At 44.3% G+C, this 25451-nt stretch overlaps 1 protein-coding gene across 8 annotated transcripts in view; it reads left to right on the forward strand.

The window, feature by feature from the left end:
• Positions 1 to 25451, forward strand: part of MEGF11 (multiple EGF like domains 11) — a 416852-nt gene that overhangs the window by 310412 nt on the left and 80989 nt on the right. For all 8 annotated transcript variants that reach the window (XM_090028981.1, XM_090028982.1, XM_090028984.1 and 5 more), the window contains 2 exons: positions 1041 to 1215; positions 23993 to 24113. In XM_090028981.1, coding sequence (XP_089885107.1) covers positions 1041 to 1215; positions 23993 to 24113 — 296 coding nt within the window. The remainder of the gene's footprint in view (positions 1 to 1040; positions 1216 to 23992; positions 24114 to 25451) is intronic.

Here is a 25451-nt window from a genome sequence, read left to right on the forward strand (position 1 = left end):
TGGTCCCACCGTCCTGAGTGTACACTGCCAGTGGTGTACACTGGACAGCCCCAGGGGCAACCCGTGCTTGGTGGCTGATGCTCTAAGAGGATCTAAAGAGAGCCAGTAGGTGAGAAGTACAAGGGTGCACCCCTGGCTTCTGCATGGTGGCAGGGGCAAAAAAGTAAAGGATACTTGTACTGTGGCCGCCTGATTCCCTTTGGGGCCCGATTCTCGTCTAGACTTCAGCCCCTTTGTATTGCCAGCTTAATGCAAAGGCTCCATCATGAACATGAGGCTCAGGTGCTCTGTGGAAACATGAGCTGCTCAGTGCTTCCCACGTTTTCCTTTTTAAACCCCTCAAAGTGTTTTGAAGTGTTATATCCCCCAGGCTCAGAGGGCCCATGTCATGGCTTTGCACAGCATTGCCATGGACTCCAGCCCTACACCCCTTCAGGACCTTTTCTCTGCCAAGAGCCAGGTGACATGGCTGAGGATCCCGTGAAGTCTTTGCTGAAAAGTTTGTCCCAAATATTTTCCTTTCCAGCTGGCCTTGCTGCAAGGCTCTGCCCTTTCTAGTCATTCCTCTTCACATCAGGGCATTTAGAGATCTCCCTTCCTTCCTGATCACTGCACAGGAGCATGACTTGCTCTTTCCACCCCATGTAATCTTGTTACCTTCAGATTGCTCCCGGTCCTTCCCGTTCTTAACTGACCACAGCTTGCTGAAATACTGTGGGATATATTGAGTTACAGTCCTGTTCCAATTCATATTCATGATATTACTTGTACTGCACGCCCCATGGTATGTAAAATCACTGGCTTCTTGAGACTTTCTGAATTCCTCTGCATAACACCACCAGTTGACATTAAGTGTCACCTTCCTCTGTGTATCCCATAGCTTTTATTCACTGCTCTTAGTCCTGTTCAGCCTTCTTGAGGTTATAACACAACTCCCGCAGATGTTTTACAGAGCTCGCTACTAAGATATCCCCGCTATTTACACAGAGGAACTTTTTTTTCACATGTACCTCTCATTAATATCTGTCTTTCTTCATTAGCTGCCATCCGTTGTCTGGCGAATGTAGCTGCAAAGGTGGCTGGGCAGGACTGTACTGCAATGAAACCTGTCCTCCTGGATACTATGGTGAAGACTGCCAGCTGACCTGCCTCTGCCAGAACGGTGCAGATTGTGATAGCATTACAGGCAAATGCACCTGTGCTCCAGGATATATGGTAAGAGCTGGAAATCACCAGGTGTAAACACAAGGTGCCTGCAAACAAAAATTATAGAAGAGTTTAATCTCTCTGCAAATATTTTATGCACAAAGATGACAGTAGGTATATTATTTTCCCCAGTTCTTGGGTACGTCAGCACAATTCTCCTGTGAACAATGCCTATTTCTCTTCTGTTGTCATTTATTGAACATTAGGGCTAGTCATTTGATTGTTATTATTGTTGGTTTTAGTTAAGGACAAAGGCATGGGCCCCCGCCCTGCAGTGCTTGCATTTTGAAGCAAGATGTAACAAAAAAGACAAACAGCCAGTGGTCCATCAGCCATTCGGCAAATTCCTCCTTAGTTACAATGTGATAGGTTATTTTTAATAGATTAAGAATTTAAATAACTGTATGAATAATAATCAAGTATATACCCCTTTTGAATATGTATCCCAGTGTCTTTCATCTGAGGATCAGAAAGTACTTTAAACGCTTTCATCATTTTAGCCTCGTAACACCCTGGTGGGGTAAACAAGTATGGTTCTCCGCATCTTGCGGAAGGGAAGATTGAGGGAGAAGGAATCAGACAAAGTGACAGGCAAAAAAGAGACAGAAGCCAGAGCAAGACTCAACTCCAGGCTCCAGTGTCAGGCTGAACCTGGGCTGTAAATACCGAACACAACCAACCTGCTCCAGCTGTCGCTATAATTAATGGGAGTTCTGTGATGGCCTTTAATGGGACTAGGATCTGGCCCAAAATAAAAACTACCAGCTCAGATGTAAGAAACCATTTCCTCCTTCACTCACGGCAGCACATGGTAGAAATCACCCCCACGCAGTTGCGGCTTGTAATTGTTAAAGAGAGGATTGGTGTTCAAATTATCCACCATGCTACTCTGTTCCACGGACTCCAGTACCTGAGGTTTAAATAACCTTGAGAGCTGGTCACCCTTGCATTCATTCCACATGGTGCCTTTCTTACTCCATTGGGACCTATCCCAGTTTTTTCACAATAATTAGCACTAAAGCCAAGCCTTCGGACCCACAGGGGGGTTATGCTAATTACGCCCATGTCTGTTACAACTATGTGATGGCAACTAACTCTGTTCCTGACGTATTAATGCCTGATGCATCAGGTTGAGATGAAGAAATATTTTGGGATATCAGGGAGCCTAAAGCTGACAGCTCATGCCTGCCACAACCCCTTTGCATCTGTCTGGTGAGGATCAGGGAACATAACACCAGTTTAACTGCATGTCTATAGTTGAAACGTAAGGAGATTCCAGATATAACAGCCGACAGACTGGTGGCCAGCAGCTATGCAAGGACCTACCTGGGCTTTCAAGGAGATGGCTGGAGGAAAGGCGGGGGGTGGTGGAGGGATTATAGGGCTTGTACGGTCTGAAGATCTTCAGGCGCCATCTTCGTGGTTAAGGGGCTGTAGCCACTGTTGGCTTTCTTAGCTGTCTGCACCTGAGCTGGCTTTGAAGACTGGAGTGCTCTGTCTGCTTTGTAGAAACGTTCGCAATGAAATATGTGTGTGTGCATGTGTATGACATGGGGTAAGCCTTTCACAAGTATGTGCACACAAATGAGGTGTCTGGCTCTCTCTGGCTGTGTCTACATGAGACACTGATTGTGCAGTTGTTACTACGCAGTCATTTAGGACTTGCATACCCAAGTTCTAAATGACTGCACTTACTAACTGGTGTTACTGCGCAGTAGCATCCCTGCACAACTTCCTGGTGACACTGACTGCGCAATAGCTCGTTACTGCTGCACAGTAGTGTTGTGTCACTGTTTGTGCCCCGCAATGCTACTGCACAGTATTAATGAGTTACTGCCCACTAATGAACTACCACTCAGTAAGCATCTTGTGTAGATGGCGGCCACTCAGAATCGGTGGTTGTTGCAGACCTGACTTGGTCAAGTATCTTAGAGTATACCATTTTGGAGCCTGATTCTCCAGTCATTTACACTGATAGAAATCAGGAGCCAATCCACTCAAACAGTGGAGAGATATCACCATTAAACCCATGTAAAATAGAGGAAGAAATCAAGTCTTCAGCACGCTAATAGAAACTGTAAAATCAAGATATACCGAGAGCTTCCTTCTTGCCAGGAATACTATTCAAATTTACAACATGAAAATATTTTGGGACCCTTTTACTGTACCTATTATTAAAAAATATATATAGCTTGTGCAATATATATAGTGCTCTGAGACAGCATTACTGCAGTGGTGAAGCCTCGCAAGTTCCTATTGCATTGCTTCAAAATAATATTTAATCTCATAATAAAGAGCCTTCTTGCATTGACATTTAAACAGCTTAGTTATTGAGGACAGCTCTATAATCACTGAAGCATATTTAGGCATTAGTATTATTGCTCTCTCATAATATACTATAATCTCTGGCAATTAGTCCATGAGGGGATGTAAAGCTTTAAAATTGCTAATTTATTGCCTCTGAAGTATATTTGTCATTCATGTACATGCCAGATGAATTGAGTTGCAATAGTTTCTTCAGATGCAAGAAAATTCTGGGCGTAAAGGAGAGTAGGTAAGAATCTGTCACCTTAGGTTCCTGCCCGGGATCCCCTTCTGCCCTGCTGAGCTGGCTTCACAGCACACTCCAGTGTTGGGGCAGGGGGGACACACAAGTGTTGCAATGTGGATGCATGCGGTAGATCCCAGAAGTGGGGCCAGAACCCTCTCCAGACATGAAGTAGCTCATCTGGGCCCGATCCTGACTTCAGAGATGCTTCCGTGACTCTTATTGAGGCTATGGGGATTGGTGCATGAGGGTAGACCTTTGCTCTGGGATTGTACCAGACCTGGGTGTGCGGGCATTGCTATTCCTGAATAAAGGGTGTCTCTTTTGGCAGCATAAACAATGGAGTGCTGCTCTCTTGGACCCAGGCAAAGCTAATTATTTGGAGATGGCATAAATTAATTGTATCTTGGGGTTTTTTTCTAATGTGGAGCTTGGCTGCCTGCGTGAAGGGTCAGCAATTGTGACATGTAATTGCACAGAATTAAAGTGAGATAAAAACCATACATTACACAAGTGTTTGACCTAAGTGGACACTTATAAGGCAGAGCAAGGGAAAGGGTTTCAGATAAGGTAGGAAGATAAATAACATGGAGTGATAGCAAAAGAAAATAGATTGAGCACAGAAAGATTTAGTGTGTTGGATGACTAAAAAGCCAAGTGACCAAGAAGTGGCAGAGCCTTTTCCTGACAAAGCACTCCCCTAGCCCACTTCTTTTGCACAGATGGCTTGTTTTTTTCACTGTGCCTGGTCTTGGCTGTGTCAGGGCAGCTGGGCAGGGTTTCAAAATGAATCATCTGCAATTGCAGCCAAAACAGGGACATTTTATTGGGATGCAGAACAAGCAGTTAGAAACACAAAGCATCTGGTCACCTTTATTAAATGTATTTAAGTGAAAATGTAGCCACTCCAGAAGCTGAAATACACTTTCATGGTTCTTCAGTTTTTATTTTTACTTTTGTAGAAATGGAGCAGATTTAAGTTTTGAAATAAAACATCCCATTGCTGCTTTGAAAATAATCGATGATTTAGTGGCTGTGACATTTCCAAAATGTGAATGCCAAAACAGAATATTGGTGAGCTCAAATTTTCTGGATTCAGAAAATTTCAGGGTTTCAGATCATTGTATGTCTTAGTTTCTTTGATGAACATTTTGGGTGAAATTCAGCTGTCAGGTCTGCACATACATGGCTCTAAAAATGACTAATACTGGTTTAAAGGCCCTTTTATGGCTATAGCTCATTTCTGTGAATTTACAGTTTAGCTGGTCCACACTGGGGTATTGTTCAATTTTAACTCTATTGGTTTCTAGGCTGATATAAAGTGATATAGAAACTATGCATGGGCTGGCTGCAAGGGAGGCCTGAGGAATGTAAGTGATGCATGGGATTGTGTTGAATAATGTCTTGACCTTCGGAGCAATTTCACTTCAGTAAATTGCTTCCCTCACTTATTGTGGATTTGCACTGGGGAAGCAGGGTTCAGATTTACATTACTGGAAACAAGACTGGAATTTGTCCCACTGTCTTCAGAAAAATCTATGACGTGTTCATGAAGTATGTCTCACAGCAGGGCTGCTTGGAAGATAACAGCCTACTACTGCTGTAACCTAAGGAATGACTCTACCTCAGATGCTAGAACCTGAGGCTGTAATGCTTAAGCTGGGAGGTTTAAGCCCTGCCGATGACCTGTGGTTTACTAAGGATGCTCCTATATTTACACACGTATGCTAATATAAATGTCATACTGGCTCTTCAAGCATTTAGGAAGGTTGTCTGAGTCTGAGCACCGGCACATTTTCTTTTCTGTGACAGTTTAATTGCACGTGGCTACGCGCATTTGGGAACTGGAAACAAAGAGAGCAGTGTTGTTTCAGCAGTGTGAGGGACCTTGCAGAAGGAAGGGCTGCCTTCGATGGCGAAGAAAGAATGGAGAGGTAGAAGGGCACTGTGGATGAGATGGGGTGGCAGCTAGTGGCAGAAGGATAGGTACAGTGTGTATGTGCTGAAGGTGCGAAGAAGGTGCCTGCTCTACTACAAGAGGAGACAAACATTTCTGTGTATCTTTGTATGTATTGCTCATATCTAGGCACGGTAGCAGCGTGGTTAAGGCATCTCACCACCGCTCCAGAGTTGGACCTTGTTTCAGACCCACGTGAAAAGCTTCCCTCAGCTGTAAATGGACACATGGCCATTTGGGCTGGGGAGCCGAAGGTGGCTGGACATAAGGCTAACCGCATCAGTCCCTTGCATACTGTTTGCTGCAGGAACTCGTGTGTCTCAGCCACCTTGGCCATATAGGCGGTTTAGCTTAGGTAGAGCTATGACCTTGATGTCTAATTAGTGGAACCTTTGGGTAGAGGAGACAACTGCTTCTTAATACATTTTATGCCACATCACGGATGAGGGGTCCAGCAGAGGGAAATGGGATGTGTGAGGGGGAGATCCATGGGAGTAAAAGGGGTGGGAGGCAGAGTCTTCTTCCCCAGACCATGGAGCACTCTACTCATATCAGGCCTGTAGTAGACCATGTGGCCACTGTGCTTCACCTGTATGGGCTAGGGGTAGGGTTGTGCGTCTCTGTAGATAATTGTGAAATGACACCGCAACTAGCAACTTCACTGGGCTGCCAGCTCGATCACTGCTGAGGTTCACCCTGATCCTAGATCCTGCTTGACTGCCAGCCAGCCATTCCTAACACTGGACTTGAAAAGCCTTCCCACAGCTACATCTGCATACCAGGAATATACAGCCGTAATGAAGGAGAATCTGATAAATGCACATAAGAAACCACCATCTACTGGGAATGAAAGCACAGGAAGCTTCCGACAGACAGAAAGTCTGCCCTCCCTCTTCCCCCTCTTCAGAAAGACACTCTTCATTTATTACAATAAACAACTTGGATATAATTATGGAGGTGGCAGCAGGGGTTGCACTAACTTGCAGCGTTGTCCCTTCCTTAGCTCTTAATGCTTTTACTGTTTTCCAAGAGGCTAAAGGCCAATTCTCCCCTTCATTTACTGTAGTACAAGTTTGCTCAAGCCCGTGATGCAACGCGGGTATAAATGAAGTCAGGATTTGCCCTGACCCTTCTTCCTTTGTTTTTGGTTCACTGAATTTTATTCCTGTAATTTAATAAACGTGGCAAAGCGGGCCAGAGGATATAAATTAAATATGACAGGAGACCACAGGAATCCTGACCTCCTGTCTCAAAAGGAAATCTTGAAACCAACCCCCTGTACATACCTATCAGCTTTCCAGTTGCTTAAATCATTATATATGCTGTTGAAAGTAGGGTAAGCTCACCCTTTTCATTGCACAACTAATTACAACTTCCTTAGAAGCAGCAGCTAATGAGAAGCTGTGATCTCATTCTGGGATACATCTTTGTTTCTATAGGGTTTCTTCTTTTTTCCTTTTGAAAAATGTGGTTGACTTCAGTTTCTTTATTACTCTGTGGTTTTGCAAGGAGATATTCAGTTTGGGAACATTTCTCACGCCAAGACACTTCAGAAACTTTAACATTTGTAGATGGAGCATACGGTCAGCTCTTGCTCTGGCGGGTGCTTAACTCTATATTTCACATCCAGATGACAGAACTTGTATTACTTTAAGGGGTTCATCTATTTATGCTGCCATTTTTTGAAGAACTGTCTACTTTTATTGAACCCTGCGTACCAGCAAGCAAAGCTAGCACTTCATCACCAAAATGAAATAATTTATTCTGGCATTTCTCTTTTTCTTGCCTGTATTGGTAGATCCCATACAGGCCCATCCCTGTACTGTGCAGTAAAGGAAGGGGTGGGAGCTATAAAAATAAGGACCTCTCCCTAATAGATTACTTTTCTCTTGTTGAGACATCTCTTGAAGGCCCTCCAGCTACCCCAGCTGTGTCCGTGTATTGTGCATCTGTGATCACTTGGCTCTTCTGTTGTTATTGGATCAAAACTGGAATTTAAAAGTACTAATAAACCACGATGTTATCCCTTTTTTTAAGCCCTAGGTATAGATATCTCCCATGGATCTTAATGGGGATTTGCGTGCAGAAGACATTCAGGAATCAGGCCCTAAGTTTGCATGCTAAGCAAGTCTCTAACTACAACACTTAGACCACCACTGAGGAACAAATTTTGCCTTCAGGTTTCCCTATGTGTTTCTCTGCAACACACTGTACAAATAACAGGGCGCTGAAGAACAATAAATAGAAATCGACTTAAAGATATGAAGTAAACATTATAACAAGGCATTCACCAATTCATTGATTTTATTTATCTATTTGATTTGTGTGCCACTCTCCCCTAAAAACCATGCATGAAGTTTGACACACATGCTCACAAAACATCTGGCCAGAAAGAAGTAGGTCCATTCTTCATGGTCTGCTCTGAATTTAATAAAACCTTCGAGTGCTTCTTTCTTTGTTCCACGGGGTAGATGTGTACGGTGTTGTGGGACTGACGTGGCAGGTCTGTTGGGTTGTCCCAGGTAGACCCATTCCCTCTGGTTGGCACACGACTTGTGTCCCAGAATTCATGAAGAATAGCCACCAGGAAGACAGGCACTTGCTCTTTTCCAGATTGATAAATACAAATTTGTCAGAGGATTCCTCCTCTGCTCTGTATTTGTTGTTACTTTTATTGCCACGGTACTTTTTTCACCACCTAAGGAGCAACAGACATAAATGAATGAAACTTCATTGTTTTATAAAACCTTGATTTAGTAGGAAAGGCATTTATAAACTTCACAGAATTCTTGATGTGAAAAATGGGCCTGGGATTGAGATAGTGGATCTGTTTTGGGGGCTCTAACTCATTTAAATGTTCAGCTTCTCTTTGTGGTAATTCTGACAGTACTTCAGTGGAAGCTCATCTCAGAGCAACGGGGCACCTCATCAAATGGCTTAAAGAGAAAAAATGAGAGGAAAAGATCTTCAATAGAGTCTGTGTCCTTTTATCCTTGATTTACCGAGCATATCAGTTACCCCCCTTTGTTAACAGCCCTTTTCATTTATAAGTATAAAATAAATTCTACTATTTTATCTTGGTGTTCTTGTTACCAATCACCGGCATACATTTTTCTTGCTGTAGGAGGGGGGAAAGGTTTTCTAGCACAGCAGTTGTCCAATTAAATGGAGTATTACAGGCAACAAAAATAGTTTGTCCAGTCTCATTTTAGGAATTTCCCAACAGCACAAGGAAGATACATTTTCGGCTCGCTGATGTCTTATTTGTATTCGTAATCCATTGCTTCAGAATTAATATCAATGGCTAGAACTAGTGGCAACACAGGAAAAAAAGCAGCTGTATTACTCTAATGAAGTTTAGCATAGGTGCTGGGAAGGCATCATTAGTATTGATTGCTATCATTATCTGTATTACTGCATTGATAATCAGTAACAAGAGCAAAAAGGCAACCTGGGTCATGAAGTGCTAAATATAAAAAGCGCTGTTTAGTCAAGGCCTGACTTGGAGATGTGTGAAAGAAGGAATCCTCTCTGTTCAACAAGCCTTGGCATAAGCGGCACTAGAAAATATTCTTTGGGAGAGCTGGGTGGCGCGGAGCACGCCCGCCCGACCCTGCCTCTCCCTCCTGCAGGGCTGTCTGGGACCAGCGTGTGCTGGCGCTGCACACACGGCGGCGGAGGGGGGGCGCTGTCACCAGCCCAGTTTGGGGGGGCTAAGCCCTGTTAGCCCTGGCCTTCCTCCACCTACGGGACTCCTAGGCTTTCTTCCCTGTTCTTTGGTTTTTTCAGTAACCTGTTTATTGTCCCTAGCTTTATTTATGGAAAGGTTGTTAAGTATCTTAACTGTGTGAGATATAAACCCTAGACCACTACCTCAGCTATCTGTGAAGTTAGGAGTCAGACATGACAAGGAGAATGAGGCTAAGCCATGAAAGACAAGTAGTCTGAACTTGCGTTGGTGAAAGAGGAGCCTGAATACAAAGAGAGAGGAGTTATGTGCCTGAGGCAATGGGCCCACCTGAGTAATGGACTGGAATGGAAGTGCAACCTTGAATGGATTTGTCAGGAGCAAGGTTGCTTTTATGAAGGCCAAGATCAAGAAAGAAGAGCTTGCAATATTTGAAAGGCCTGGTAATGAAAACCTGGTTTGGGAGTTTTAGGTCAGTGTGCAGAGCAGCAGCATGGATCTCAGGAGTCTGGGACTGGAAAAAACAGAAGATCAGAAGATTAAGTACTCCTGGAAGGCCAGGATGGACCAGGCCAAAGATGATGCCTGGGTTATGGAGGATAATAGGATTGTCCACTTACGAGCCCTCTAACCTTGTCTGAGAGTTCATTCCTAGCCGGGTCCCCTCTGCCAGGACTCTTTTGTCCCCAGCTCTGACATCCGGGGTTCTGGGCTTTGCATTTTGTCTCGCCCAAAGAACCGCTATTATCTTGGTGGCTCACAGACAGGTCCAAGCCTAGCTGGACCCTGGTGACTGAGATTCCTGCACGAGTACACAGAGAACCACTGAGCTCATGGTGGCCTAAGCCCGAAGGAGGCAGGCAGCTGCCTTTTGCACCAGCTGAGTCTTCATCCGGGACTACTACTGCTTCTAGTAGCTGATAGTGAAAGAACGTGTCTTGGTCACCGATGCTGTCTAGACATGCAGGAGGTTCCTCGGTCAATCCGGCCGCACCCCAAAAGAGCAGAATCCTGTGGCAACCAAGATCCCTCAGTGGTAAGTCCCAGCATTACCACAAGGATCCAGTTTCTTGGCTTTCACTATTTGTCTTCTTGAAGCAGCTGTCGAAGGACTGCCCGCCTTTTACAAGCTGTCAAGAATCAGGCAGTTAACCTTCCCCAGTTGCTGTGTTTGTGTGCAGAAACCCTTGAATGGTTACTTTTGGCTTTTTCAAAGCCCAGGTTGTCTCCTATAAACAGCCTTGAGCAGGCAGGTGACAGACAAGTCAATACCTGCGAACACTGGGAGTCCTCCCCTGGGTGCTCAGAGAGCAATACTAGGTCCACCTTGGTGTCCCTGCAAAATTTTGATTTCTGAATTTGTTATGCACAAAATGACTGACCCAGGCCTCTGTAACCAGGGACTGTAGAGGGCTCTAAAGCCCTAGCCGACCCATGGCAGGTCAGCACAGCTTGAAAACTCCCCTTATTGACTGTGCATTGCACAGCCCAGCTCCCAGTGAACACATCTGCCTCACAAATCCCATCCCTATTAGCACTCATTGGGTAACTGGCTTCCAGACACGCACCTTCCCAAGCAGTCGTTTCAGTCAGGCTTCACAGTGGCACCATACGGCCGAGCGTCTGCTTCCACCACCTACCCTGAACATGCTCGGTGGATTTGCGAAGGACTCCAGTCCTTGGAGCTGTCAGCTTGGTGACTTTCACAGCGCAGAATTCAGCCCAAATGCTATTTTATCTCTGTTCAATTGTAGGCTCTTTTTTGAAAACTTGGTCCCCTGTGGTACAGCCCTGCCACATCTAGAGCAGGGAAAAACGGCGCTGGCACAAAGGGGATTTAACTGCAGGTTATTCAGTAACTGATCACAAGAGGGGAAGCATTTCTCAGAGCCCCAGAATGCAGCAGGGGAAAGCGTCCTGCAAACCTATAGACTCCAAGTTAGGGTCATTATGGGGAGACCACCTATCTGTCTGCTGGCTTTCAGACTCTGCTACTTTTCCTGCTGCCTTTTATATCAACAGACCAGGTGCTTGCTGCCTATTAAGCCTGTCAGCACATTCCCCCTGGTGCTTCTATTGACCAATTAGACTTTTCTGCCGGATCACTGGTAGCAACAGTGTCTGGGAGCCCATGTGTCTCTGAACCCCAGCGGTGTTCACGTCAGCATCTGGCGGCTTGGGACATAATGAAGGGTCTCATCATACCCTGGGGTATTTGTTGTGTGCTTCTAAACAGGTGAACTATTGTGCTAGGGTATTCAGCAAGGTCACCGGGTGCACAGCACACAGTGGCTCTACACAGTCTGCAGAAATTGCAGCCCTTTGTTTGAACTCCTCACAATTTTTCTCAGCTTTTCTATGAATTGCTTGTATTTCTTTGCATTTTGCCTCCCTTCTATGGCCTGTCACTTTGCCTCTCTGCTTAGGAGGCCAGATTCTGCTGTTAGGCCAGGCACAGCCACTGGCTTCAGTGAAGTTGCCCTGCATTTAGCTAAGAGCCAAATTAGTCCCAGTGCTCAGCTTTCTCTATTAATGAGGCACGTCTGTTGTCCCTTTATAATACCTGTTCTATTACACACAGTGTGTATAATTTGATAAGACCGGTACTCAGGTCTTAGCTCTCTCCCTCTTTCTTATGATTTCCCTTTTCCCCCAGAGCTCTGCTGCTGTTTTATTTACTTCAATACTCCAAAGTTTTGTAAGTGGGTCCAGAGGAACCAGATTCATATAGGAACCCTGAATACCGCTGTCTTTTTTGCCAGTTGACATATTGCCTCTATTTTACCCTTAATTGGCAATGTGGCTATGTCAAATTGCATTTCCGTTTCTGTTGCCTCTTTCAGTACCAGAGGGGCTCGATACCTAACTTCCAGCTGAGTTATTTGATCTGAATTTTGTAGGGAAATATACCGTTTGCCAATAGGGCTCCTTCCTCTTCATCTATTAAGCTTCTAACCATATATATCTTCATCTGTACTATCTATGTATCTGTGGACAGCTCTTTGCATGAAGACAGAAGTAGTCATTTCTTTTTGTAGTTCACACCCCATATTGCAAACCGAGGAATTGCTAAAACAGCGATAGAATAGAATTGAAGTCATTAGCTAATTTTCATTTCATTTTCTATTTACCTGTGTTCCCAGAGGGCTAGATTTGTGTCTTGCTTAGCTCATTTAGGCCCCTGGCAGAAATTCAGTTAAAGGCATGATGGGATCTGTACCATGGGGTCCCAGTAATCACATCTCCTACTATGCCACATGTATATGACAGGAAGTGTGATTCTGGGATCGGGGATTAGATACTAATACTGCCATATTGCCAGTGCAGGGGGAGCCTAGGATCACAATCGCAGGCTTTCCCTCCACCAGCAAGCTGAGTGCCCACTGCCATCATGGCTGGGAGTGCCAGTTATCTACCTGGGGCTCCCAGCTGCAGGAACGCATGGAGCACTTGGCTCAGATGCTTTCCCGCAACTGGGAGGCCCATCAGCGGGACCAGGCTCCCAGCTGTAGGAGAGCATTCAAGTCATTAAGGCTATCCACATGTTAAATGTATTGTGTCATGTTGACCTACTGAAGGCTGAGATCAAGTGTAGTGGCTTCTTAACTTGGCAGGGGAAATACCATGTATCTATGTCCAAGAAGGCAGTTTTCCTAAAGCGCCTTGTAGGAGAACTGCTCTTCTGGCTTGGTTCAGTACCCCCTGAGGTGCAGCGGCTTTAAACCCAGTTTATGGAAATGGGAGTCTCCTCCCTTGCTTACTCCAAGGGCCGTACGGCTAAGGGCAAGCAGGACTCGGGGGCATCTGAACCCCAAGCCTCTGGGCTTGGGCCTGCAAGTAGATTGCCTGCCAAAGGTTTTGGAAACATCTGAAGCCCCAGGTGCAGGTGGAGGATGTTTGCCGGTAGTAGGGCCACTTATGGTTCTGGACTCTTGGATCTGAATTAGTTTTGGCTAATTTGACCTTGGATACAAATTAAAAAAAAAAAAAGTGAACCAGCCACAAAGCTATCACATTTTTTGAATGAACACGTGGCTGGGTTACTACTTACAACGTAATCAACTAGTTAATCACATCTCAAATACCAGGGCATTTAAATCCAACATCCCAGCAGAGCTTTGCAGGCTCTAAGGGCAACAGACCTTCCTCCAGGTTGTATGCTCTGAGTTTTCAGAGAACCTGTGTGTGTTCTCTGGGGGGAAGAAAGGAGCATCCGTCTGTCTGCCTGACCATGGCCTGGGTTCTGCACTGCTGTTAACTGTAATGTCATGCTTACTCTGCATATGCACGTGCACACATGTCTGCATGCATGCATGCTTGCATACTTTAAACTGTGCAGTTATCATGATTCTGTTTCCATAGTCTGCGTGTGCCTTCAGTATTCTTTTTTTTTCAGTCCAGAGGGAAGCCCCAGTCCTTGTGTTTCTGAACATCAGGATAGCAAATGTAATCAGAGTTATATTAAGATGCACCATACACATATAGCCTTATTTGGACCTTTGCCGTCCATAAATGTAGACAGCTGAAAAACATGCTGATGCAAGCCCATTGCAATGAGTAGACTCACGAGGACATATATTGTCAGCTTTTGCTGAAGGGACATTGATTTAATTGAAAGCCATCTTCTACACCAGTAAAAGGGCCATACCTAAGCTTAAAGGTGATACTGGATGTGTTGTTCAGTTTGTGCCTTAAAATGCCCTTTCTCACCTCTCCATATAAGCAATTTTCTTTCTACTGTATTCTCTCACATATGGTTTCTTCAAACAGTTATCTGAGATGGGGAGTACTGTCAATTCCACAGCATTTTTATCTCTAGCAGATATTAGAAAGTGTATATATGTGAAACAAGGATATCCAGGAACTGTTTTTTTGGATCCTCCACCTCGTCAAGGGAGTGTCACAGACCCACAGAATGGCCTGGTTCCCATGCGTTGTATTTAGGTCTCTATATTTTGTAGCACCCCATCCCACTACAGTGGCCAGACTTGGCAGTCAGGGGTGAGGATGCGGAGAAGGGGAAGTGGGTGTAATCCAGCCCAGGATTTCCCCCACATGGAGAATCCCACAGCAGATATCAAGTCAGCACCTTCCCTCTCCTCTCTTAAGGCAGAGATGGGGCAAGCTGGAGTACTGTGAGCCCAGATTATCCCCAAATTCATAGATTCATAGATGTTAGGGGCCTTACAAGATCATTGGATCCAGCCTCCCTGCACAGGAAAGACATTGGATAGCCCCTTAGGGCAGCCAGAAATTCAGCGCTTTACCCAAACTGGGTAACCTGCTGGGGGCTGCGGTGCAAGACAAGGGAGCCATGGCCATTTGTTGGCTTCAGACTCTGGTCTCAAGCATTTCCCTGAGCTGCCCCGAGTGGTGATATTAGGAAAGCAAGCTGTCCTTTGTTTGATATTCCCAATGCCTGGCAGGAAAGCAGCTGACAGAGCAACCACTTCTGCCCCCTTGGTGATGTGACAAGAGAGAAGAAGAACTGCAGCGGGGCAGGAATGGCAATTGCTCTGCGTTCTCCAGACTTCTCCTGGGTCCAAGGAGGGAGGCAGGGAGAGAGCACAGGGGTAGCTGGAACCACTCCCTTTCACTGAGCTCATGAACCTGGTTCAAACTTTTCCATTTAAAAGGGGACGGTTCTTCTTGATCCAGAATGAAAGGCAATCTTTCTGTTTAGCCACTGCCTCTGATGGCCACAACTAAGATCCAGTCAGCTATTATGTCAGTCCTTCTCCCCAGTATAGCCACGGTTTCCATGCCTTTGTGTACGGAAGACAGATGTTTGCCCATAGATCAAGTCCGTGTCTGAGGACTATAGCTGCCTTGTCTATCCCAGCACAAACAACTCACCATCCTCCTGTGTGAAGAGCAATGGGAGTTTGTTTTAGCATCTTGGTCGTAAACAGCAAAATAATTGTACGTGGTCAGGGCTTTGAAGAATGATTCGATTTAGTTGAGCACTTGACCTCCATCATGGTTTTTTGAACTGTGTATCAATATGTGGTTTGTAGTCCATTAGATTATAGACAGCCAGTGGGAGGACTTCCTTTCAGGTATGAAGCACCATCTCCCTGGAAATATCTGTCCAGAGAAAATGATGTAGGAGTTGTTTTACCATGTCTAAATCCAATCTCTTTTTTGGAGGGGTTCTTTATGGAGCAAGATGTAACATGACATTTTAATATGTGACAAGTACCAACAATACATATAATAAAACTCTGAGTATATGTCCATCTCTTTCACTCTCCACAGTCTCCATTACCTTTGTACGAACATTTTTTGTTTGATGAAGCTATACAGCTTATCTCTCTGATGCCAATGCTCCCTACAATTTAATGCTACTTAATTCTGCAAGCAGGTTTTCAAATAATCGCAGACCAGATCCTCAACATGTATAAATTAATTTAGTTCCACTGAAGTCACCATCTTCCACAGATGGATGATTTCTAGTAGTTCTGAATCTGACTTGCCATCTGTGATAAATATTACCTGTCTTTGTTTAATGTCCCCATCTAAGTAATCTGTATAGGTGGTACTGTTTTTGTGCCTACTTCTGGTGCAAATTAGAATACATCTACTGAGGTCAGAGGGATTACACTGTGAAATCAGTGCTCAAGAGAGCAGAATCAGGTGCATTCAGGTGTCTTCCACAACACTCTTGGAAGCAAGCTATAGGTTGGATGAATGGACTGTAAGGTGCATCCAAAACTGGCTGGATCGTTGGGCTCAATGGGCAGTAATCAGTGGCTTAATGTCTAGCTGGCATCTGGTATCAAGTGGAGTGTCTTGGGGTCGGTCCTGGGGCCGGTTCAATATCATGATCAACAACCTGGAAGATGGGATGGAGTGTACCCACAGCAAGTTTGCAGCTGACACAAAGCTGGGGTGGGGAGGGTAATATAACGCTGAGTGTAGGGCTAGGATTCAGAGAGACCTTGACAAATTGGAGGATTGGGCCAAAAGAAATCTCATGAAGTTCAACAAGGACAAGTGTAAAGTCCTGCACTTAGGATGGAAGAATCCCCTGCACCGGTACAGGTTGGGAATCAACTGGCTAAGCAGCAGCTCCTCAGAAAAGCACCTGAGGGTGACAGTAGACAATAAGCTGAATATAAGCCAGCAGTGTGACCTTTTTGCAAAGAAGGCTAATGGTATACTGGGCTTCATTTGTAGGAACATTGCCAGCAAATGGAGAGAAGTGATTCTCCTCCTCTATTCAGAACTGGTGAGGCCGTATTTGGAGTATTATGTCCAGTTTTGGTTCCCCCACTACAGAAAGGACATGGACAAATTAGAGTCTACCAGAGGCAACGAAAATGGTTTGGGGCCTGGGGGACATGACCGGTGAGGAAAGGCTGAGGGAACTGGGCTGATTTAGTGTGGAGAAGAGAAAGCTGGGGGGAAGTGAGGGGAGGGATTTAATAGCAACTTTCAACTCCCAGCAGGATGGTTCCAAAGAGGATGGAGCTAGATTGTTCCGAGTGGCGGCAAGGGAAGTTGAGATTAGATATTGGGAAATCTTTCTCACAAGGAGGGTAGTAAAGCACTGGAACAGGTTACCCAGAGAGGTGGTGAAATATCCATTCTTGGAGGTTTTTAAGACCTGGCTAGACAAAGCCTTGGCTGGGATGGTCCTGCTGGGTGTTGGCTTAGATGACCTTCTGAGGTCTGTTTAAATCCTAATTTTCTGTTATTATAAGACTGTACTAAAAAGTTTGGAAATCCCCAAAAATATATATTTTGTTCTGATTTCCACATTTGCTTTCCTCCATGTTCAAGTCTCTTTCCTTTAGTTCAGCATAACAAAGATAATGACTGTAGCTTGTGGGGCTGGAGAGGCACTGGTGCTAAGGCACATAGTTGACAACCTGGAGGTGGTGAGTCTGGAGGCTACGACAGAAGTGCTTGTAGTGTGACCTGTCAGATTCCAACAAAGTCTGTGACTTCTGCTAAATACCTTGTCATAAGGACATGAGAAAGGGAAGAAAAGGACTGTATCACCAGTAGAACGGCTGCTGATCTGTGGGATTTATGCTCACTTGTCTCAGACCTCATTGCATCTTTTCTAGCAGGATTCAAAAATACATTTTATTTTACTTACTAATGCTTTTACAATACATCAAACATCATTTGCTTGTGACTTGGTATCTCTCTAACCCGTTTATCTTGTACGTAACTTCAGGATTATTGCCAGGAAGGCTAATTTAGGTATTTATGATGTTTACTGTATAATTATAGTGCAAATAACATATTAGGACAAATTCAGAGATGAAGTACACACCGTTACGTAATCACTAATCAGTGTAAGTGGGTGCAATTTACTTGGTGAGATTTTAGAAGAAAAAGCAACATGTCATGGCCATATCTGAAGGTGTTGCTAATACCCAGAGCGCTAGCGGGGCACTGTGGTGTTTGGGTGGAAACATAGAAGTTGTTTCTAGAGATGGTCATTTCAAAAAGAGATGGTGTCAGTGGAAATACAGCTTTCAGTGATATCAGATGGAAACCAATATATGACTAAATGGAGGACCTGGGAGTTGGATTAGTAGACCCTTGAGGCCCCTTTCAACACTATAATTCTATGACTTCAGTCAGCGGAACAGGCAATATTTATATGTTTGTGAACACTAACTTCCTTCTTCTAACTAACAACCTCCTTCATGTCTTTCACCCTCCCATTCCCACCTCCCACCCCAAAACAAAGCAAAGCCTGAAGTAAGGAAGTGAGACAATCATTAGAAAAGTGTTCACAGTAAGCAATGCAGCATCTGTGTACACTTAAATGCCTGGCACAGCTACATCGTATAACCTAACAAAACAAGTAAAGGAAAACGTGTCAGTTCTCAATAACAATGAGCATCTGCAAAGTTAAATCCTAGCTTATATCCGTTACAAGCTCCTTGTGGCTGTTTCCCCAACCTTTTTTCTTCATTTTATCATTAGTACCAATAATAGCATCTGCAGGGAGTAATTAGTAACACCCAGAGGGGAAAGGAATTCTGCCAGAGGACATCATTATGTCCGGAAAACTAAAGATGTTGTATAGTAAGGTCATGAATAAATTGCTTGAGTCTGGGTTGGGGGAGAAGACTGATAGAAAGTTCAAAGTTTCATATTGCTGTTAATATGCCTAGGAAGAGCACACTAATTTCCATTGGAACGCCATTAGGGAAATTAGCCTGTTCTGCCAGTTCACATTGCTGGATACCATATGTTTACCTGGAGGGAATGTTAGTAGAGAACCACTTTGGGTTAATTGTAAATGTCACAATTAAATAAGTAAATATACAGAACCATATCTGTGATCCGCACCAGCGCACAGGTGCTGTGTACCAGCACATTGGTGTACCATATTAGGTATGTATGTTTAAATATGTACTTTGATAGAGTAAATCTGTAGCCATCAGCTTATCTGCACACACAGATGTCAACAACAAACAGCACCCATATTTTCCTTTCTGATCTGTTTACCTTTACATACTTATTGCTCCGCACATACCCTTCTGCCTAAAATCCAGGTATTTCATGCCCATACTGCACACTCTGAGGCCACAAATTTCCCCTAACACTGTGGGCAGGAGTCACATATATATACATGGTGCAAAGGAAGAAAAAAGAACTTCTACATATCTTTTTATTTAAAAAATGCCTAATTAGTTAGATGGGGGACAGTTTAACCCAGGATCTAAGACGTAGATGTCACACATCCTGAGTTCCTGTTGACTTGAGCAGGGGTATGGGAATTAAAGACACTTAGCACCTTGTGGGATTAGACTTTAAGAACACTTACACAAGCCAGTCACATAGGTTTTTATAATGCAAACTTAAAGCCAAGTTCAATAACAACTCTGTTAGCCTTCTGCATTGCGGAAGCCATGAAAAATTGATTTTCTGCTTTGCCAGTGACTTCAATGGAACCAGGATTTGGCCGTACGGTGCAAATGTCTCCCAGTAGATTTTCTCCACCTTTCAGAGTTTTAATTTCCTCTCTCTCAAACATTCACAATTCAAAAGAGATCCATTATGGCCACAGCCTCTCCTTCCTGCCCCTTGCTGGAATCACAGTTCATATCAGAATGCCAAATACAGTTTCCAGTACGTTTTGTCTTTGAAAGAGCTGTATTTTAGCGATCTCAGAGTTTGAGCCAAAGGGCAGTGAAGACAGCCAAAGTCTTGCTACTGAGCTTTGGAACAAGACCTTAAAATGAGATGGCCGTTATTTAATGTATAGCAAGAGTACACATCTAACAGAAAACAACGTGCTTATTCACACTGCTCAGGCCACCGTTAATCCAGGAAAAAAATGCTTACTTTTTTAAGGATCCAGAGCTTGATAGTAGAACACCAGGCACTGAAGGCCTTGGTGTGTTTTTAATCTCTCCTTAGATTTCACAGTAACTGTTTTGTGGGGAAGGAAATCTCCACCTCACCAGTGAACAGAAAACAAGACATATTATTGAACTGCCATCTGGGAAGATAAATGCTGGGGCCCTTGTGAGTCTATTAATATTTGATGCTGATGGATGCGAAGTGGCAGCTTTAGTTATTAATGGAATTTGGTTCCTTGGACCTAACCTCTCAATACTTAGGGGAGAATTAGCAATAATGAGAATTGCATGTCCAACTCTCTACCCACTGCTGTAAACACCAGTCGTTAGTTTTAGCAACAGTTAGTTAATGCTTGCAATGCACTTTGAAGATGAAAGGTTGAATAGATGAATTGGTTATATTATTGTTGCTAATATTATTTTATCCACTTTGATTAAAAGCCAGCTTTTTGGGGGCACTGGGGCCAAATATCCCACGCTTGTATTCTTGGTCAGCCATAACATTCCCATCCTAGTGAGATTTGGCTTGATTCTTCTACCAGCTGAGCACCTCCTGGTAGAGTGACCTCACTTCTCATTGAGTTGAGGTGCTCAGTATCTTGTGGGCTCAATCTAAAAGGTGCCCATTTTCCCAGCAGAAAACAAGAGGAAATGAGTCAGGCAGATGCTGCTTTACATGCGGAGATGGACTTCAATTCCACAGTTTCCCAAACTGGGGCTTGGTCCAACTTCCCATTAAAGCCAGTTATTCCACTGACTAACTGAGACTTGGATTTGACCCATTAAACAATGAGATACTTATTTGGATGGGGAGCAGGGAATGGAGTTTCATAAATTGAGCCTTCATGTTTGAAATACTAGATCAAACAAATTAAGTGCTTTTGAAAGTTTGTGATGTCCATATGGACCATTATGGTATGGATAAATATCAAGTTATTAATAGGTATGTTTCTTAATATAGCTGTAACATTTTCAGGGGTATGCAGTTGGCTGAATTAGCTGTTCCTTCCCATCTTATATACCATATTCAGGCTTTTCAATGCACTCATTAACCTCCTGAACTTAATAGAGAAAAAGAATAATCAACATAAGGGGCACAGCTGTTGATTAATTTTACTAAATAGGATAAAAATATAAAGTACCATACTGCAAGAAGAATGATTTAATAAACAGCATTTGATACCAGCTTAATAGAACATATAACTCATTAACAACTGGACTGAAATATACTTCAACATTATCCGGCAAGCCAGGTAGGAGGGGGTGGATGGTATTTACATATCTTTACAGTACCTGCATGTATTTAATTTCATAGGTCATTCTCCCAAATCAAGTTCAAAATGTTAATAACTGGTTCTGCATTTATAATTAATAATATCTTGGAGCCGGTGCTACAGTTCAAGTGCATCTTCCTATTATATAATTAAGAAGTTAAGCATATTTGGCAGTTGTCACTCAGACAGAGTTGCGAAGGTCTAGCTAGTTATAACCAGGGATATAAATCTCATTAAGCCAGCTAGGGATTCTTTATTTTAAATCAGGGCTGTTCAGACAATAAGCACATGAGAGGCGAAAGGAATGAATGGCCAACTCTGTTTAGCCAGAGAATACAGTAGATTTAAAGTAAATCCCATTTTGATATCTCTTCCCAAAGACATTCTGAGTAAAGGCTGAAATGTCATAATTTGGTTCTTATATAGCACTTGTCTTTTGAGGACCTGAAAGTGCTTGATAAACACTATGCCCCTGTTCCTAGCATCAGGAAATGCTATCAAGGCAGACTCTCAGTGCTGCAAACTGATGCAAGTCCAGGGAATTTGCACCCATGAAGTATCTGCCCTTTAGTATCCAGTGAACTGTTGGAGCAGGGGGCATGCAGTTAGGCCCAGTGGCGGAGCCATCTCTATGCCATCCTCTTGTCTTTGTTGTTGTACCCTGCGGGGTTACATCTTAGATACCAGCTCTGTGTAGCCAGCATGGGCTAAGCAAATGCTGGACTATAAAGAACTCCAGATTCCCAGCTTTTGAAAGGAAACTGCTTTTTTAACTTCTTGATCACTAGTTCAAATCCAACCCAGGTCAGCAGTCATCAGAAATGATTAGTGACCACTGGCTGTTCCAGGGCCCATGTCAGATGAGTTCGAAGTCTCTTTCGGGCTTCCAGCACACACACAAAGAGCTCCCTGAGTGGCACTAATTGGCTGTCTCATTGTCACACTTGACTGAAAGGTCAAGGTTTCATTAAGCATGGAGAGTGAATGTCTCACTAATGTCCAGATCAGTTTGTGGTTTTCCCAGGTTAGTTTGAAGAGACCCTGGCAGGGCAGCGGTGGTAAACTGAGTACATTAAGCTCTTTTAATGATCAAGGCAGCACCTTTCACAGCCAGGCCTTCTGGGGAGGCCTTGCCTATTTCTCTGCTGAGGTCAAAGCCAACATTTCTTACAAATGCCACATTCACTCAAAATTAAGAAAACTGTAGGGTTGCTTCTTAACAGAATGGTTGGAGATGTGTCCTCTGGCCTCTCTAATTCAATAAATGTTGGATGCTAGGGAGGATATTGGATAGTCGCTAGATCACTCGAGAGAGAACCTGGTTCAATGTTCTCCTTGTACAGCATCCACTTCTGCCAGTGTCGGAGACAGGACACTGGGTTAGGTGGACCCAGTCTGGTGCTTTTTATGTTATGTTGTGGGCTGAGCCACATTCTTGTGGCTTATGTTAGCATCACTTGCAGACAAGGTTTCCACTGAATAATATGATGGAAAACCTTACATTGGTGCTCACCAGGGCTGCTGCAACACCCAGATGTGAATTTGGAGCACATTCCTGTTGACTGCCTTATTTGTTGCTTAGCAGTGCAATACACAGTCTTCCTGAGGGAGCTGGTACTTTGTACGGTGTTGGAGAGCCAACTCTTTGTACTCCGGTTTCTGCTGATAAATGAATGGTACCATCAAAGATGATGTTTTCCACCTGTGCCTCCACCTCGAAATAAGCCATGAGTGACAGCATAGTTTGTGGTCAAGGTTGAAGTCTTTCAGATGGTGGCTTTCATTGATCTAGAGCTAAATAGTCTAATACAGTTTGCTGAAGAAGTGATGTCTAGGAGTGAGGAAGTGATTTGGACAAAAGGCATGCATGATGGAGTGAAAAGGTGGAAGTGTTCCTCTTATGCACCTACAGGGGCAACCCGGACCTTGGGGCTCAGTGTATGGGAGAAGGTGGGACCTGGTCACCATTTCACTTCATTCCTGCACCACCTGAGAAGGGACAGGGCAGAGCCACTCCTAGGTGACAATTTAGTTGGAGTCCAGGTACCATAATTTGGACCTGGCATGGGGCCGTATTCCTTGCTATGATTCTCCTGCTTTCTCTGGAGGGCTAATGGGATACAGAGACAGTATTGTGCCCAGGAGGGGCCTCTGGGAATCACACTGCCTCCCTATCCAGTTTGTGTCTCAGTTCTTCTTCAGGCTCTGCCTAAAGTCACCACCTCACCCTAACTTTACTGACAAGGACGGTGAGTGACAGATAGGCTAGCCACTGGCGCATCAAGAAGGAAGTCCCGAGCACTTTGCTACCATATTTTCTGGTGCAGAATATGAGTTTCTTCCCCCTGAGAAAGGAGATCTAAGATTAAAGTGCATCTTGTATGCTCAGGCTCGTAACAGAAAACAACTAAAATCACTATAATAAAAGCTGACCAAAATTCAAATCTTTTTTTCTTAAAAACTTTCCTCAATTGTATCCATTTTGTGGAGGGGGGGGGTGTGTGTGGGGGGGGGGGTCTTCAACACAGATGCATCTTATACACTGGAATTTTTACACAGCATTACAATTTTTACACAAGAAAACCTTTTGGTTCCAGCTACTGAGAAAACCTTTGCTTTTCTTTCCTCCCCAGCTCAGATGCAACCCAGCTTTGTGCAGTTTCTGACTCGGTCTATTTTGTGATTAGTGTTTTGTAAGTGATGTTTTGCTTAATGATCTAACATCTGTTCTAGGAGGTTTGTTTTTGTAACTTCCACACCTCCCGCTGAACGGCTGCCAAAAGCGTGTCCCTTTCCTCCGAGTCAATCAAAGCTCTAATTGCATCATAATCATAGGAAGCAATGGTGGCTGTTCAAGCGCTGAAGACTAAGCTATCAAATCTTAGTACACCATGTACCTTCGGAAAGTGGAAGCTGCTTTATGAAGAGAGAATTTCCTGCTCTCCGTACTGCTCTAGCTGACTCTGATTTCATTGTGGTTTGCAGGGAGATGACTGCTCTATTACTTGCGTGGCTGGAACCTATGGAGCCAACTGCTCGTCAGTTTGTAATTGCAAAAACGATGGTGCCTGTTCCCCCGTGGATGGCTTGTGTATTTGCAAAGAAGGTAAACAAAATTCAGTCATAGCAGTTGGCAGCAGTTTGCTTTCGGTGGCTTCAGTGCTCCTCTCTCTTCTAGGCAACAGCAGCACAGCTACTGCAAGTTGTGGTTTGCTTTGCAAATATGCAGAGGGGTACAATCAGCATCCCAGGGCTGCACCCGTTGTAAATCAGTGAAGTTCCCCCTATGTGTTTCTGAAAGCATTTGAACTGCCACGGTGTACTACAGGCTAGATTGTATCTTCACAGTCTGTCCCAAGTGAGAAACCATGAACAGAGATGTGGCCTCAGGAGCAGCCCAGAGCACAGATTGCCATTCAGAGCACCACATCCCTTCCCTAGCTGGCAAAGGAGAAGGGGCCACGCCAAGACTCCTCGCACTCCCTACTCCTACCTACCCCTCCTACCAACCCAGGAGGTAGCTCTGCTGTGCCCTACTGGCTGGAGGAGCTAGGGAGTGAAGTGGCCTTCTTCCCTCGCATTACTCCATTGGGCAGTTGAGTGAGGCCTGTGAAGACTGTGGTTTTCAACCATTTTAAACACAAGGCATCGCTTGATTAGTCTCTTGGCATCTCTCAGAAAATGCCGGCTCTCAGCTTTCAATCATTTTTTGACTACAGAAAAATACTAGAGCAATTTTTCTGTTGCATATTGCTTAGCAAAACCATGACAGAGCAGAATGGTTTTCACAGTATGGATTCGTGTTTGAAATCTTTGGGTTTCTATTGTGAATCATGTGTAGGTGTTTGCCCACTCAGCAGTGCTTATATTGTGGGGCACCCTTAAAAGGATCTTGCGGCACCCTGGTTGAGGATTGCTGCTCTGTGCAGAGTGTGGCAGGTTTGCACATGCGGTTCTCTGCATGCTGAGGCTGCTACTATTGCAAGCCGGGTGCTTCCCTGAGCATGGGACGGGGTGTGAAGTGCTTGGCCCCTCCTGTACGCCCATCCCTTCACATGCTGCTGCACCTCCTCTGCATGCACACACACCTGGGCTCTGGGAGCCTGCATGGGGATCTCTGTGGCTCAGCAAGGTAAGAACCCCTAGAACCTCTCTGCTGGGGTGGGGGGCTAGCATCTCCTTATTGTCCTGGCAGGCAGCTGGGGCTGTGTTTCCTGCTTGAGCCCTAAAACAGCACAGTAGCAAATAACAATAAAATCTGGCATTTCAAACATGAATTAATTAATCACTGTATAACTCCATTTAACGACAGTGCATAAACTATGAGTTACTGCTAAACTCCATTACATGCAGCTGCAGTGTAATGAATGTCAGGGTGCGCCTGGTAGTTAAGATCTGAGCCTTAATGGCTAGGTTTCAGTCTTTTTTTTTTTTAACTTCGGTG

The sequence above is a fragment of the Crocodylus siamensis genome, chromosome 15 (genome assembly GCF_052110815.1).
Source record: "Crocodylus siamensis isolate JL-2025a chromosome 15, ASM5211081v1, whole genome shotgun sequence".
Taxonomy (NCBI): domain Eukaryota; kingdom Metazoa; phylum Chordata; order Crocodylia; family Crocodylidae; genus Crocodylus; species Crocodylus siamensis.